Below are 17,853 nucleotides of genomic sequence, written 5' to 3' on the forward strand. Positions count from 1 at the left end.
GTGAGTGTTGGGCACATGCATGTTTTCTAGATTGTTATTTTTTAAATAATGCACATCATAAATACTTTATACTTCACAAACAGAATTTTATGAGTCATGTAATGACTACTTGAAAACAAGGTCAAGATGAGATGCAGAATGGGTAAAGCTAGGTGTTTCACTAGCACATATGTGCATTACATGTACAACTCAACTTTTTAACCTCATCAAAAATATATATTACTACGTGCCATGGATTGTCCTCAAATACTCAACACAGAATGTCAAATCTATTATTGTCAGCAGTCTGTTAAATTTCCATTAAATGTTCCTTAGGAACGAATGGTAAACACTCAATGAGATCTGATGTAACTAGGTAAGATAATATTTTGAATTCAATTTGCAAAAGCAATTATTTTATCGCACAGAATATTTGGAAATTACTGTTGGTCTTTTCTATGCATTTAGACAGATGTAACTGAGATAAGTATAACATAACAAACTTGCAGACAATGAAAAGTGCTACTTAACAATTTTCCTGACCTGTACTAGAAGTAGTTTCAAGAGAAAAGCAACTTAAGGCTGGAAATCTGGAATTGGTGTTTTGACCTGATTAGATTCAAAAGCATTCATAATTGGGAGGGGGGTGAACAAACCACAATGGATTATTAGGGTAGTGAAAATACTTTGTATAATTCCATAATGATGAATATATCTCATTATACTATTGTCTAAACCCAAAGCGTGTACAACACCAAGAGTGAAACAAAAAGTAAACTATAGACTTTAGGTGATTATGATGTGTCAATGTAGATTCATTAATTTTAACAAATATACCACTCGGGGGGGGGGGCGGTAATATTGATAGTGGAAGAGATTATGCATGTAATTTATTAATGTGGTGAATTACACTAAAAGAATCCTAGGATCAATTCCAGCATATCGTGATGTTTTATTTTTTTAATGCCTTACCGGAACCAAGTAGCCAACTTTTTATTTGGGAATTCTACATTTACAACAATATGAAAAATGGGACTATTTTTTTCTTCCCTTCTAATATATTTACTTGGTTTTGGAATCAAATTTATACTAGCCTCATAAAATGATATTAAAAACATAATGCTGATTGAGAAGAGAAACAGAATGAAATATATTCGTACCATTTACATAAATTAAAAATACATGTGCACTAAATAATACACAATTTTTAAGACCATCTGCATAAAAATAATATATTAAACACATTAAAATTATTGGAGGAGATTGGGAGCATAATGGTGATAAAAAATAAATAAATGAGAAGGGGACTGCACATGGACTGAAGATGATGATGTGTTATAAACAAAGGAGGGCTAGGATTGCTTTTAGTGGGCAAGGACAAAGAAAAGGGATCCTGATCATGGACCTTGGGGACATCTACTCCAACCTCCCCAACAATGTAGGGACTTTTACTATGCAAAGGGGATTGTGTATCTAAAAGCTGTCTACTTCACTGTTGAAAGTTTTAAATGTTAACTCCAATCTATCCCTTTCCAGATTACCAAATCAGAGATTCTGATGATGGAATCCAGAAATGCACATTTTAAAAATTTAAGAAAAGTTCTGAAAATGAGTACATTAGATAATAGGACAATGATTTTTCAAATCTAGCTACGTATCAAATTTACCTGTGGAACTTTAAAAAAATACAAATGCTTAAGCTTCATCCCTGGTGATTCTAATACAGTAGGTCTGAACACTTGTACTTTAAATATATCAGTAACAGTACTGTCTATTGGGACAGTACAGATCAGCTGTATGTAAACTTTAAGTTTTACTTTCAAGCAGGGGTCATGAATTATCAAACTATACATCTATATTCTCTTAGATATTTTGTGCACAGAGACACAAAAGTGAACTGAGACTGGCTCTGGTTGGGGACTGGATTATAGCCAAGAAAGGGTAAAAGCTACTGGCTTGTTTAGAGATGGAAATTGCTGAGACAAGCAGCTACTTATATTATATTCACTTATTCATTTACTCATTCATCAAACTTTTATTGAAAGACTGCATGCCAGACATAAAAGAGAATACTGATAAGTTGACAGGCAATTTCATTATATGTGATAAGTGCTATTGCAGGGTCACAGTGGATAGAATGGGGGCAGTATGAGATACAGTGAAAGCACAAAGAAATGGCTACCAATCCATAATGAATGGTCTGAGGAAGGCTTCCAGGAGGAAGTGACATCTAAACTGAGATTAAAAGATAAGTAAGAGTTGGCTAGGTGAAAGGGAGAATTGAGGAGTAAGAGTAGAAAGAAACAGTGTTCTAAACTAAGGCAATAAAATGTGCAAAGGCCAGAGGACCGACGGCAGTCAAAGATGAAGTTGTAGAGGTAGGAAGGGACCAAGATACAATTAGAATTCACTCTGAGGGCAAAGGGAAAAGATTTTAAGTTGGGAAATGACAAGATCCAACGTGAATTGCAGAATAATCATTTTGGTAAAACAAAGTGACAGACGTACAAGAGGAATGGCTCCAGATGGAGGTAGGGAGACCAGTTAAGAAGTTGGCTCAGTAACAGAGGTAAGAAATGTTGGTGACTTAAATCAGCATAGTGGAATTTAAGGAGAGAGAAAAGTAGATGGAATTGAGAGACATTAGGAAGTAGAATGTATAGGACTCAGTGGTTGATCAGACATGAGGAGAAGGCTAAGAGAAAGAGACTAATTCCATGTTGTTGGTCTATTGGTATCATTTGTTGAACTAAGAAATTCAGGAGGAAGAGTTTGTGGCTCGTGGCTGGTGGCTGGAAATGGGAGTAAAGATGATTATTTCAGTTTAGAATATAACATCTAAATAGCTTTGGGACATTCAAGTAAAGATGGACAGTTACCACAGGATATCCAGTTTTGGAACATAAGAGGTAGATTAGAGCTTGAGATAAGATTTGGAGGGCATAAGTAAAGACAGTAATGGGGATAAATAAGATTATCTAGGGAGAATCTTAGATGGAGAAGTTCTAAGGTTGAACCTACAGATACAAGTGAACATCACCTTTTGCAGGATGGGGGAAGAGAAGCCCCACCAGAGAGACTGAAAAAGAGATTCAAAAGCAGAAAACAAGGAGAAATGTTATCATCAAAGATAAAGAAAGTGGGTTTTTCAGAGGTGGCAGTGGTCATCATCAAACGCTACACATGTCAAATAAGATAGGAACTTAAAAGGTTTCTACTAGATTTGTCAAAGAGTTCTCATCTATGGTCTTGGTTGAGTGACGGTAGCCAAAGATTTGGCCTGAATCTTACAGCTGTTAGAATAGCTAACTTAATGAATTTTCTCCTAAATGTGAAACTCAAAGCTGTTGACAACCAAGTTAGTTCCTTGATAAGTAACTTATGAAAGTAGACTCTTATTTCAATAATAACTGCTTCCATGAGTTATGTAACCATTCATGTATTCAAACAATATCTGAATACTTTCTGCGTACCTGGTGCTGTGCTGGATATTGGGTATAAAATGATGAACAATACAAACAAGGTCTGTTTTCATTCAGCTAAGGTGTGAGTTTTTCAGTAGTAACTATTATTTTAAAAAATGAAAATGAAGATCCATAAGTTTCCAGAATACAGGTTCCAGATCTAAACCTAACTTTAGTTATAGAGTACCTACTCCCACAGTTTTTGAAGAACATGGTATCAGTGAGTTGAAAGCATAGAGTAAACAAACAAAACACAAACTAGATTTAGAACTTGCCTCTTCAATTTACAAACTGTGTCATTCTGGAAAATTACTTAATGTCTTTGAGCCTACTTTCAGAGGCAGTAGTGACTGTGGCTGACCCAGTTTCAGAGCCAAAAGAAAGCTGAGGTTGAATGAGGCAGTCAGAGTGATATGGGTACCCAAAAAGGAAAAGGCCAGGACGATTATGGATGCTGATTAGATGGTTCTTCTACAAGGGGGGAGTGGGGAATGAAAACTGAGCTGGGGAACAATGGTGGAAAGTAGGAACTTTGTTCAATGGCCCCTTCTGTTTAGGTCACCCTCCACAAGAAGTAAACCATAGGATGACAAAATAAAAGGAATGTATATACATGGTGAAGCTGGTTGACTGTGAGCTTTATAGCATGACCTAGCTGAGCTGTTCTGTTGAGACACTCCTAATCTCAAGATCTTTAATAAAATCTTTTCTTTTTGGCTGGCCACATTTCTCAGAGAACTGTCTTCCAATGTCCTGCCTTGATGGCAGGCTGCCAGAGTTCTGGAAGCTGAAGACAAAGTTGACTGGTATTCTCAATATTTGGCATTCGCTTAACCCCCCCGCTTGGAACAAAACAAAAATTCCCTCAGCCAGACCTAGTGTCTCCCAGGCTAGTGATGTCCTCTCTCTCTTAAAAATAAATACACAAACAAACCTCTAATCTTCTGTCAGGGTAAAGGAAAGGCGGCTGGCTGTTTACACAGAATTGGAAAAGGATCTGGGAGGGAAATCCAACTGCATCTTAAGGAGACTTTCAACCAATCCTCTTTTTAATGTTTTAGCTCCACCATAACCTCCTGCTTTTAGAGATAACTTGCTGTCCCTAATTACTGAGCCTTTTACAGTTCTGCAAATTGGGCTGCTTTAGTACTTTTATAACTGTCAATTAAGAAAGCTTTCTTTGGTCTGCTAAGTAAAGTCACTCGTCCATCAGCTTTCTAGTTTCCAAAATGATGTTGTCCTCTCCTGTTTTGCCTGTAGGTTTACGTGTTTTTAAAAAATCCTTTACTTTTGTTTTAATGGGGTTAGTAGCTGAGATTAAATGTACATATTCAATCTTTTCACTTTAATCAGAAGTTACCCTATTTACTTCTTCCATTTCATCTCCCCAACCTTTTCACACTACACTCAACAATATGAAAATATTTTTCAATTTTCAAAACACAGGCCCTCTTCATAGTTTTTTCTATTGGCAACTTCCTCTATCTGGAATACTCTCTCTCCCAATCCTTGTCTAACAAATGTCTTCTGTGACCATGTTCTTTCCAAACTAAATCCAGTAATCCCATAATAAGATTCATAGTACTTTTCTATGAATGCACATCCCACTGTATTATAAATACTGTATTATAAACACTGGTTTACCTGTAAATTTTTCCTTCTAGACTGTGAATTCCTTAAGAACCAGGATAATATTTTAATCTCTCAGTATGTCCTTAAAATTTTCTAGATTAAGTCAATCTGATGGGGAAAGCTTGGGGTTCCAGATGAGAAACCTTTTTTCTCATACTTTTAAACCTCTGTGGTTTCCTACATTATTCAGCAACCTTAGCCTAATTCCAATACAAGAATTTATCCAGTAACCAATGAAATTTTATAAAAACATTTTGTTGGTGACTGGAATTTTCATCTGTGACAAAACTGAGGTTCAACTTTGAAGTGTCTCCTCTTTAATAAGACAAGATCCTTGGTTACTTTAGATATATTGATCACATCCAGCTGACATCACACAGAGCCCACTGTTTAAGTAGCTTACCTTTCTTCCCCCCACTCCCGCCCCGCCCCACACTGTAAGACTTTTAATGAATTGAAAGTCACTGATTTACATTCTGGCACAAGTTCCTAATCCTGTCACAAACTAGCACTTTGAATAGCAGTGTGTTAGATCATCTCATTATATCCTCCATGTATCCTAACGTCTCTTCCATATTTTCCATCCTCTTGTTTCTTTCTGTCCCGCTATGTGTAATTGCTTCAGACATGTATTTCAGTCCACTATAATTCTTTCACTATGTCTAGTCTGATGTTTAACCTATCCCTTGAGTTTCTGTAATTATGTGTTTATTTCTTTACTTACTTTAGCCCCAAAATTTCAAACATATATCGAAGTTGAAAGAATTTTACACTGAACACTTGTATATTTACCACCTAGATTGTATCATTAACTTTTTGCTATGCTTACTTTATCATTTATCTATCCATCTATATACCAATTAATTTGTCTTATTTTTAGTGCTTTTCAAAGTAAATCGCAGGCATCAATTATATTTCCCCCTAAGTGCTTTAGCATGCATATCATTAGAGTTCAATATTTGTTTATAGATTTTTTCTTTTGCTACACAATTCACATACAGTAAAACATACAAATCTTAAGTGTACATTCGCTGAGTTTTGACAAACATGTCATAATATTTTTAAGAGTTACCTAAATGGTTGTATGTATTGTTAGTTCGTTCATTTTTATTGCTTAATAGTATTATTACATTGTATGAATACATAATAGTTAAAAAATCTATTCTCTGGATGATGGACTCCTGGGCTGTTTCCGGTTTTAGGCTGTTATGTATAAAGCTCTCACAAATATTGTTGGGTAAATCTTTTTGTAGATGTTTTCATTTCTTTTTGAAAAGACCCAGGAATGAACTTTCTGGATAGTAGGATAGGTATATACTTAGTTTTAATAGAATCTCTGGCTTTTCTCCAAAGTGATTGTACCAGTTTACATTCTCAACAATAAAGTGTGAGAGAAAATTCTAGTTATTTTACAACCCTGCCAACATTTGGTGCTGTCAGTCTTTCTAATTTTAGCCATACTGGTGGTTATACAGTACAGATGACCCTTGAACAACAAAGGTTTGAACTGCGCAGGTCCACTGATATGCTTGATTTTTTTCAGTACATATCTCTACTGTTTTCAGTTTGAGTTTGGGAGCCTGCAGATGCAGAGGGACAACTGTATGTATTGATCAACACCATCCTGGGGATCCTAAAAGCAATCAACACCCACTGGGGATCCTAAAAGCAATCTGCCTTGGATACTGAGGAACAACCAGGGGTAGTTAAGTTTTGGGGGAGTCAAAAGTTATATTCAGATTTTCTGCAGGGGAAGGGGTCAGTTCCTCAATCCCTGCATTGTTCAAGGGTCAATGGTAGTTACTCATAATGTTTTACTTTGCATTTCCCTGGCAACTAATGATAATGAGCATTTCTTTATGTGTTTATTGACCATTCACATATCTTTTGTTTAGTTTCTTCTTAAGTTGTAGAAGTTCTTTATATAAAGATGACACCAGTTCTTTGCCACATACATATTTTTGGAATAGTTTTTCCCAGTCTTACCGATTCATTTTCTTAATGGTGTCTTTTGATGAGCATAGTTTTAATTTCAGTGAAGTATAATGATCATTTTTTTCTTTTTTGGTCATCACTTTCTGTGACCTAAAAAACTGTTGCCCATTCCCAAGTCATGAAACTATTCCATGTTTTCCCCTAAACATTTCATAGCTTTATATTTTATGTTTAGTTCTATGCTCTACCTCAAATTCATTCTTGTGTTTGATGTGAGGTAGAGGTTAAGGTTCACTTTTTGCCATATGAATATTTAGTTTTTCCAGCGCTATTTGTGGATAAATCTTCTCTCCTTATTGGATTGCTTTGGTGTCTTTTTCTAAAATCCCATAAATATGGGTCTATTTGTGGGTGCTCTCTTCCACTGATCTATTTGTTGATGCTTACTTATATTGGTACCACATTGTCCTGATTATTGAGGTTGATAGTAAGTCTTGAAATCAGGTAATATTAAGTCCTCTAATTTTTTCAAGATTGCTTTTGACATTCTAAGTCTCCTGCATCTCCATATAAATTTTAGACTGAGCTTGTCAATTTCTAGAAAAGTCTGTTGCAATTTTCATTGAGATTGCATTCAATCTATACAGATCGATTTGTAGAGAAATGACATCTTAACAACAATCTTCCATATCCTTTGAGTTTTTACTTTTAATGATTACATAATTTAAACTTACCTGGCCATTTCTGTTAGTCTCTTGTTATTTGCTTATTTTGTATTCAATCTTTTATTCATTGAAATATTTTAATTATTTTATATTCTAACTGAATAATTCCAATATATAAAGTTTTTAGGGGTCTAAATCTGTTGTTGGTTCTGTTGACACTAATCTATATTGGCTCATTTCCTTGGTATTTGGTCATTTTTAAATTGTGAGTTCATAGCTAATTGAATTTAATCTATGAGAATCCTGATGGCCTAAATTGGGGTTGCATTGTTTTAGAATGGATTTACAGTTGTTACTTTTGGAGGCAAGAGTGAGCAGCATGCTACTGAATAAGGATTATTTTCTTCTTCTTCCAGTGTCCTAGCCTGATACAAAATTCTCAGGTTCAACTAACTCTTGTTACAGAGGCCAAAGGTGAATTGTGCTCACAAATCTAGTTTTCCCAACTGCTAATTGCTCAGAATTTGGTTTTCTCTATTTGTCCTTTTCTTGAGAATAAAGGGAGGACCTATTAAAGATTTCCTTTTCTCCTTGAGAAAAAAATGTATCAAAGTCATTTTTTTTTGGTAATTTTCTAAGATCTATTTCTATGTTAGTGAGAGGGTCCCTCATAATATGTAGTTTATTATGATGCTGGAAATGGAAGATATAATCAGGTTTTCAAATTATAATTTACTGTTAAAAGATCATGGCTAAGATCTTGACACATAAAGAGTTTTCATCATTTATCTGCTAAAATGGAAATAGTTAAGGCCCTGATATGTTTAGAGAGATTTATAGTAGTTTCAGTTATTAAAAAATACTAAAATATGATCAGTTATTTGAAATAAGATGATATATAAGAATAATCTATAACCTACATAAACCGGTCCTTTAAAAAAAATTATCTTGGCATTGAAAGAACCTGATAAACAAAATAGGCCCTTGGCAGTACTCATGTTCCATTTAATTTTCCCTTGAGGACAGGAAAGACAGAATAACTTCAAGATCAGGAAAAGCAAAAATTACCACTACCTAAAAATTAGTTTACTTAGTTAATGTTTCTTCTTAAAACACCAACACAGATGTTTGGCCTCTCTGCCTTGAAACTCTACACTTTTGTAAAAAATGTTCAGAATGTCATGTTAAATCCCCACAAGTAAGGTTGTTGCAGCAAGAATAGAAATACTAATAAATCCCAAGTTGGTAATAAATAACTCATTAAAATAAGTATAGCACATGTGAGCCCATTTATAACTCAGAAGAGCCTCTATGTAATGTTAAATAACAGCATGCACTGGGATGAGGATAGGATCTAGTTTTATGTATTTATTAAATATTGAATTATGAAATATTATGTGCCCATCAGTCCAGGTGTGTTTGAAAACAGCAAAAAGATCCATGCCTTCTTTTTTTCCGACATGTAACTATTCAAAGGAAAAAGAAATATATTTGTAGCCCAAGGGTACCTGACTATGCTATAAGTGACTTACTAACTAGTATATGCTAAAATTAAGTTTAAAGAAAGCTTTATAACTTAGTCCTTCAGTTAACAACACAGAAAATACTAATGAAGAAAGCACTGTAAAATAGTTTTTGTAGTTTTATCATCAATTAGTATAGAAAATCAGAAAATTACCTAACTTTAGGGTTTCTAGAGACCTTGATTTGTTAATCAAATTCCTTTGTTCTCTATAATTACAGTACCAAAGTAAGTACCAAAGTAACAAAAGACATGTGGCTTTTTTTAGGGCACATTAATTATGTTATAGTCTTCTCACAAAGGTGTTTGATAATTTCCTTCCTAGAAAAATGAGAATCTTCTTTAAAAATTATAAAACAGATGCTTATTATATTTTATAAAATTTAATTATGCTTGTATATGTGTGTGTGTGAGTGTGTGTGTTTCAAGCTGAGAAAGGTTTAAATTGAAGGTCAAAACTCTTCTAATCTTCTAAACCACTGTTATGAACTTAGTATAAATATCCTTCCAGATTTTTACTATGATATACATACATACATACATACATGTAATTTTAAGTCAAAAATAAAATCACATTTACTTTTTGTAACTTCCTTTTTGCCCACCTAGCAATATATAAATTTTTCAATACAGGTACATATTATATACCCACCTCTTCCTATTTAGTAGCCAAACAATTCCAAAGAAAAGCTGTACCATGATTAATCAATATCCAAGTGTTAAACATTTAGGTTACTTGCAATTTCTGTTATTATAAACTATTATAACTATCTCTTATACTCTAAAATAAGATTGTATTTCCGGTAAAAGTGAATCATCTCTGATCTTGTCAATTTGCTTAAACAAACTACAAAGTGCTTGTTATAAGACTACATTGATGTTAGACTTTAAGTTAGAATTTCTGAGAAAGATATCCTTTGAAATGGGTTTGAAAAGATAACTATGCCCTGCAAAAAAACCTAATAGCAGCTCCGAAGACGTTAATGTTTATAAGTCATAAAGTTATAAAGAATAATGATACAATGAATACCCATATATCTAGTTCAAGGAATAGAGTATTACCATTACTTTTGAAGATCTCTATGTTCATTGCCCTTCTTCTCTGTCCCGCAGAAGTAATTTTCTTCAATATTTTGTTAATTATTCCTTTTTTTTAACTTGATTGAGGTATAATTGACAAAAAAATTGTAGTGTACGACATGATTTAATATATGTATACATTGCTTTTCTTTTCTTTATAGTTTTACCACATGTTGTATTCCTAAATTAAATATTCCTAATATGTTACATTTTGAATTTTATATGAATAGAACCATATCGTAATTGAGTTGTCTCTTCATTTTTGCACAAAATTATCTTTTTTGACATTCATCCACATTGTTCCTTGTAGCTAGTTGTAATTCATTCATTTTCTCATTTAAATAATATTCCAATATAACAAGGTACCCTAATTTATTTATTATGCTGGTTGGTGTATGAATTGTATCTAGTTTTCTGCTATTTCAAACAATGAGCATTTCTGTGCATGCTTCTTGGTGTATATGGGCAAGAGCTCCTTGAAGAATGGAATCACTGGATCACAGATTATATTCATTTTCAGCTTTAGAGGAAAATGACAAATTATCTTGCTATCTTATATCTTATTACATTTTCTAAAGTGATTATACCATTTTCCACTCTAATGAGCAGAGTTTACATGTTCCATTTGTTCCATAACTTCAGCAATACTTGACATTATCCAATTTTTAAATTATTACAAAATAGTGAATATAAACAGAAGTCTATCCCATGGTGGTTTTTATTTACATTTCTCCAATTATTGACCTAGATCATCTTTTCTTTTTTTAAGATCGTCTTTTTATACACTTATTATCCAAGTGGGTTTCCTTTCCTTTTCTCCGAGATACATTTTTAGGTCTCTTATCCATTTAGAATTTGGGCTGTTTATCTTTTTATTGATCTGTAAGAGTTTTTATAATCTGAGTACTAATACATTTACGGTCATATGCTTTACAAAAATCTCTCACTCTGAGGTTTGCATTTTTACTCTCCTTATGGTATTTTTTGACGAACAGAAGTTCTTAATTTTAATGTAGTCAAATTAATCTTTTAAGATTGGCACTATTTGTGTCAATATTTTCCCACCTTAAAGTCATAAAGATATCTCCTTTATTCTGTTTGAAAAATTGTATTGGTTGGCTTTTCATATTTAAATCTTTAATCCCCATGAAACTGATCTGTGTGGTGTGAGGTATTTGCACATTTTTGTATACATGGTACATTACATGTACATGGTCATCCACCTGTTCTGGCATTATTTATCTTTTTTTCATCTTTTTTGCCATTGATCTGAAATGTCGATTTTGTCATAAATCACATTTCCATATACGTGTACATCTGTTTATGAACTCTATATTCTGTTCCATTAGTCAATTTGTTTATAATTGTCCAATACCATGCTATCTTAATTACTACAATCGAGTTAATTTAAAAAAATTTAAAAAGTTTTATTGATGCATAATTGATGAATAAAATGGTGAAATAATTAAACTGTTGATTGTGGTGAGTTGATATAGGTATATATTGTGAAAGGATTCCAATGATTGAATTAATTAACACATCCATCACTTCACATATTTATTTATTCGTTTGTCCATTTATTTATTTATTTATTTTTGGTGCAGACATTTAAGTTCTAATCTTTAAGCAAATCTCAATTACATAATACAGTGTTATCAACTATAGTCAGCATGTTTTATATTAGATCCTTGGGCCTTATTGATCTTATAGCTAAAAGTTTGTGTCTGTTTCTAAGAGTGTGCATTTTCTCTTTTTTTCCCCTTAAGATTTCAAATACAGGTGACACCATGCAGTATTTTTCTCTGCTTGTTTATTTTCACTTAGTATAATGTCTTCAAGGACCATCATGTTGTTGTAAATGGTAGGATTTCCTTCTTTCTCATGGCTAAATAATATTCCAGTGTTTATATACACCAAATATTCTTTATCCACTCTTCTACTGATGAAAACTTAGGTTGTTTCTGTATCTTGGCTAATGTGAATAATGCTGCAGTGAACATGGGAGTGCAGATACTTCTTTGATACTCTGTTTTCATTTTCTTTAGATATACCCAGAAGTGGAATTGCTGGATCTTATGGTAATTCTTTTTAATTCTGAGGAACCTCCATACTATTTCTCAATTTACATTCCCAGCAATAGTGCACAGGGGTTCCCTTTTCTCCACATCCTTGTCAATATTTATTTCTTGTTTTTTTGACAACAGCCATTCTAACAAAGGTGAAGCAATATATCAATGTGGTTTTGATTTGCATTTCCCTGATGATTAGTGATGCTGAAGACAAATTTGTATGTTTTCTTTTCAATGAATTCCTCCATTGCCTCTTATTTTTGGGAAAACTGATTTTTATAATTTTATAATACTGAGTCTTCCAATCTATGAACATGGTACATCTTTCCATTTATTTAGGCCTTCTTCATCTACATATAATTATCAATTACATCCTGTAATTCTCACTTTCCAATCTACCAGAATTTAATATGCATTTTATTTAGGTTCTCTGGAGTCCCACAGATTGTGTTTGAAATCTTAATATTTAATTACATTTTTCTCCTTGTACAAAAAGTTTGAGAGAGGATTTTTGCATTGCTTGTAAAGAATATTACATCAATGTCACAGAATACCTAACAAGGGAGACAGGATGGGGAAATCAGGTTATTTGCTTCTCCTAAATTATGTCTTCATGATTTTGTGGGAAGTTTATATTTATAAGATCATATACACAAAGTGCTTGGTAAATACTTAACAAGTGAAAACTGACTAGAAAGAGCTGACATGAATACAGATATTAAATAACATATAACCAAATATTTTAAAGATGACTTCATTTTCAGAAAGCTTAAAGAACTAGTAAAATAACCTAGTAGTTTTCAAGAGAAAACAAAAAAAAAAGAATAAAAAACTTTTAAGATTTATGCAGAGTAATAAATAACCGTTTCTGACTGAAATGCTACAGATATTGGCTCTTCGTCCTATAAGCTGTGGAAGGCCAAAGAACTTGATATATCGGTAATTACTGAATCTCCTAGAAAAATAAGTATTCTCAAATAAGAATAACCTAAAAGAACTAAAAATTACCTGTAGAGTACAGTTCATCATCCTTATTATGTAGTCAAACTGTTGATGGTCTAATATTGCCCGGTTTTGCTGGACATGCAAACCCAGCTCATCAGTGAGACACTGTCTGGCTGCCTTTCCTTTAAGAGCTCTCAATGCAGCAGGAAGTGTCTGAAGAAAAGAGAGGTGGAAGTGAACAAAAGGCACCACTAGAAAAAATTAAGTTTTAATCTCACTGAAAATTCAAGTGTATCCTATAAGCCATTTGACAGTTACTAGTAAAATTAAACTGCTAGAGAAGAGCTGCTTTTCTATTAAGAACAATTTTAAATAGATGGATTTATAGTTATTTTTATTTGTAAATTAGCATGAGAAATAAGTAGAATGAGTTTATGTGATAAATTTAAAAAACATTAACTACATTTTTAAACTTTGGTCATCAGAATGACTGCTGCTTCAGATTATGAGTCAAAGCCACTGATGCTTAGACACCTCCTTTCAATAACTGGCCACAGGGCAAGAGTAGAAAGAAAAATTAAAATGACCCAAAACACAGGTGATTTTCTACTTTTAAAATGGTCAGCTATTTCATCACTACTCAGTTTTAATTTATAACTGAAAAATTCTACAATCTCTTCTCATTTCAGTGTCATAATGAAAAAAGACTCAGAGCAATAAACAGAATAGGTTTATTAAAACTCTTTCACTTTATCACTCACAAGAATGCCTCTTCCAGTTCACCATGTAAAATTAATATACTTTGTATAAAATAACAAAGGGTTTATTTAACTTTGAAAACCTTAAAAGCAGACAGAGTAGCAAATAAGTAGGAAGTGAAGAAGTCTGAGAGCAGAAGGGCATAATGTTATTACAAGCAAGTACAAGTACAAGATCAGGATGTAAAAGCCGAAAACAAGAGAAGCCAAAAAAAGTCTATAACATATCAATCCTCCTCCCAAAATGGAAACCAAACAACTTCAAAACATAAAGAAGCTTGGGGTCATTTAGTGTAATGGTAAAAATTTTACTCTTTATTTGACATGCTTTACTAGCCCCTTGTAGTAGATGTTTAGAATAATGATGAGTCACTAAAGAAAGCTTACATTATGTTTAGCATGTTTTATTAACGAAGACAAGAAAATGTGCCTTAACGAGGCACATTTAAGTAGAATACCATGGTTTCTAAAATTTATTATATTATTCTGACTAGATTCTTTGCCAATAAAAATTACATTTAAAATGTCTGGTTTCAAAGTAATATGCAAAATAGGGTTTAATGAACAATGTTAAAAATTTGAGGGAAAAAAATAACTGTCAATATTTTTCTTAGATACTATTCATTTAAAATGATCAAAACACTCATTAAGAAAAAAAGGATGAAATTAGGGAGAGAGGTCAGTTGGCAAGCTGAACATGTAAATCTGAAAGAGAAATGACAAATTATTACTTGGGAAAGATGGCATTTTATTACCTTTTCAGTCTCCAATGTTTTATTTTCAAATATGAATGAGATACAGTTTCTAACAACTTCCAGTCTCTGTGCACTGTTGAAAACTGTTGTCACCTTGTCCATTATCGAAACTAGTCAAGGAATATAAAGAAAACACAAATAAATTAAACTCCTTTGGCAATTACAAAAGCAAGTAGAATATTACTGTTTAGTTTATGTGACTGTGACTGTTTACATAACTGACCAACACTTAGAATTTATTTTTCTCCCTTGTTAAATGACACTGAAAGCATTCCCATTTCATTACTTTGATTATATTTTTAGGTTTTGAAGTGTCAGGTTAGTCAATGGCATATTAAGGGTAATTTCACAGGATAGAGTCCAATGAAACACTTAACTCTTATGCAAATTAATGTATATTATACAGTAAAATTATATTAAGCAAAGATAAAATCTATTTTACCTTTAACTGTAAACAAACTGATAAGGAATGTTTGGGGTACAGGATCATGACAAAAGAAGCTAATGGAAAAAGAAATTGATATGTCTAAGATATTACCAAAGAAAAACCAAACATATCATCAAAAATTAGATTCTACAAATTTGAGTAGAGAGGATTTGAAGAAGCACTGTACAAAAAAAAGAGAGATGATAATAGCCAAATAATTACTACATAGATTGGGAGAGTCACTTTGTAGTCCTATGAACTTAGGACTTGTCACCTCTACCACAATGTTGGATGATTCTAGTCTATTATGTAGACTGATTAAATTACTCAAAATAAATTTAACTTATTAAAAGAATAATACCAGAAGGATATAAATGAAGGTAGCATTTGTTAAACAAAAAGTATAATTTCCTAAAAAACTATATTATGTCATTTGTACAAACGAGGTTAGCATTGATAATTCTTAAACCAAAAAGAAAGATCTCTTATATTTCATCGCTGTTCTTGGAATCTAAAGATGTAATTCGTTCAGCTCCCACCACATCTAATAAGAAAGACCATCATATCTTACCTATTAGCATTCCTTTCATCAATATGAAGCGTTATGTCCTTCAAATCACTTTTTAAAATTTTTGAAATAATTATAAGCTCACAAAAAGTTGCAAAATAGTACAGAGAAGATCTATGCACGTATTACCCAGCTTCCCCCAATGGTGATATCTTACATAGCTATAGTGCTTTATCAGAATCAGGAGATCATTTGACACCATATAGTTAACTAGACAACAGATCTTACTTGGATTTCCCTAGTTTTCTTAAAATTATTTTTAATCATGTGTCATTAATATTCTTCATGACTATGATGGTTAAACAGATATTACATGACTTTTCTGTCTGAAATGCTCATTCTTAATTGTGGGTTCTGGTGCTTCCCATGCATTTAGGATAGTGGTATAGACACAAATTGAAATCAATCTATATTTAGAGTAGAAAATTCTTAAGAGTTTGTAAATAATATCATATAACATTATTGAGAGAGCAACATCTTTAAGCTACGTTTATAAACTTTTAATTCTAAAATCTTTGTAAGGGTATTTTAAATTTTATTTAGAACAAGCTAATTAAAAAAACCACATTTTCTTACAATGAATATGTTTAACTATCTGGGAATTATTATTTTTCTTTGGAGACTCTGACTTAGTTCACTCCCAGAAGAAAGTTCTTCACTTGGAGTAACTGATACTTCAGGGATTGGCAAAATCTCCAGTTGTGGTATTCCAATACTAGTTTTCTAACATTTGATAACAACTCTGGTTTATGGGTACTTGACTTTCCAGGACTCCTTTTCTAAGTCTTTGGCTATCAAATGCTGTTTCCAGACAATCATCGTTACTCTGACCCCATAGAGGAATAGCTGAAAACTAACTAACCTCTCAAAATGTGAATGTCTCTTAAGGTGACAAAGCAATTCCATACCATTAAATGAGTATCATGTAAAATGAAACATTCATAGCTTTTAATTTTAGTACAAGAAAAATTCTGATTCTGATCAACCTAAACGAACCAGAGGCCCCTGCATGCATGCATGCATTCATGTATTTTGGTTTTATAAAAAGTGCACAGATAAAAAAAAAAAAAAAAAGTGCATAGAGGGCCATATACTGAGTCACATGTACCTCTCTCTGATTACAATGAGACATTCCACAACCAATTAATGAAAGAATTTGATGTGAACTGAAAATGATGTAGAGATTATGCAAAGATAATATTGAGACAACACTACAGGCTACAATTCAAGCAAATTAAATTTTATGTGAGTATTTAAATAAGCATTCAACTAACGAATATTAAAATTACATGACCAAAACTCTTCAAAAAATTACTATTTACCCTAACATGTCTACTTTCTCTGACCTCTTCTCTATGTGAAAATTGACACTTAAGTAAAGGCTGTTAATTCTTAAGGAAATAATGGCAAATAAACGTTACTAAATAAATAATAAGCAATAAGTAATATTAACATTACTATGTAGATAACAAATTTTAAGAATACATAGATTGTTAGCATTATTATATGAATAATATAATTAATATCTTGTTATTCCTTGATAATAAAATTACACTCACTTCCAGGTATGATGAACCATTTGTAGCAAACTAAAACTCCTACCAGGAACAGTTATAAAAGTCAGATAAAATGCAAAAACTATCTATTTAAATATATCAGAGAGCTACAGAAGCACAAAGATTAGAGGACATAAAATTCTAGAGAAGGGAAAAGACTGGAGACACACAACCACTTTTTCTCCAGGACATTTGCCAGTACTGGGTGCAGACAAGAGGCTGAGAATCCAGGCTTGATTCTGGAATATGGCTAGGCTGACCAAAGTTTCTGGTGAAAGCTGAACTCACAAAAATGGATATGTGCTATCATCCCTAGGTAAATTTCTAAAAGAACAGTAAACAAATGTATAAATGACGGAGATAAACTATGAAATAAGAAAAAGTTTATTAATCCAAAAAAGGCAAGAAATCAGGGGAAATGTAAAAAAGGGGTATCATATAGCAAAAAAGTAATCCAGTGAACTACATTAAAGCCATTACTATATCAGTAATTTTACT

General features: G+C 32.6%; 1 protein-coding gene across 4 annotated transcripts in view; it reads right to left on the minus strand.

Annotated features, from left to right (window-relative positions):
• SBF2 (SET binding factor 2) overlaps positions 1-17,853 on the minus strand; it is a 367,203-nt gene that overhangs the window by 117,237 nt on the left and 232,113 nt on the right. For all 4 annotated transcript variants that reach the window (XM_015596647.2, XM_015596644.2, XM_025038517.1 and 1 more), the window contains exons 15-16: positions 14,805-14,914; positions 13,355-13,504 (exon numbers count right to left, since the gene is read on the minus strand). In XM_015596647.2, the coding sequence (XP_015452133.1) occupies positions 13,355-13,504; positions 14,805-14,914 (260 nt within the window). The remainder of the gene's footprint in view (positions 1-13,354; positions 13,505-14,804; positions 14,915-17,853) is intronic.

The sequence above is a fragment of the Pteropus alecto genome, unplaced genomic scaffold (genome assembly GCF_000325575.1).
Source record: "Pteropus alecto unplaced genomic scaffold, ASM32557v1 scaffold461, whole genome shotgun sequence".
Classification (NCBI taxonomy): Eukaryota; Metazoa; Chordata; class Mammalia; order Chiroptera; family Pteropodidae; genus Pteropus; species Pteropus alecto.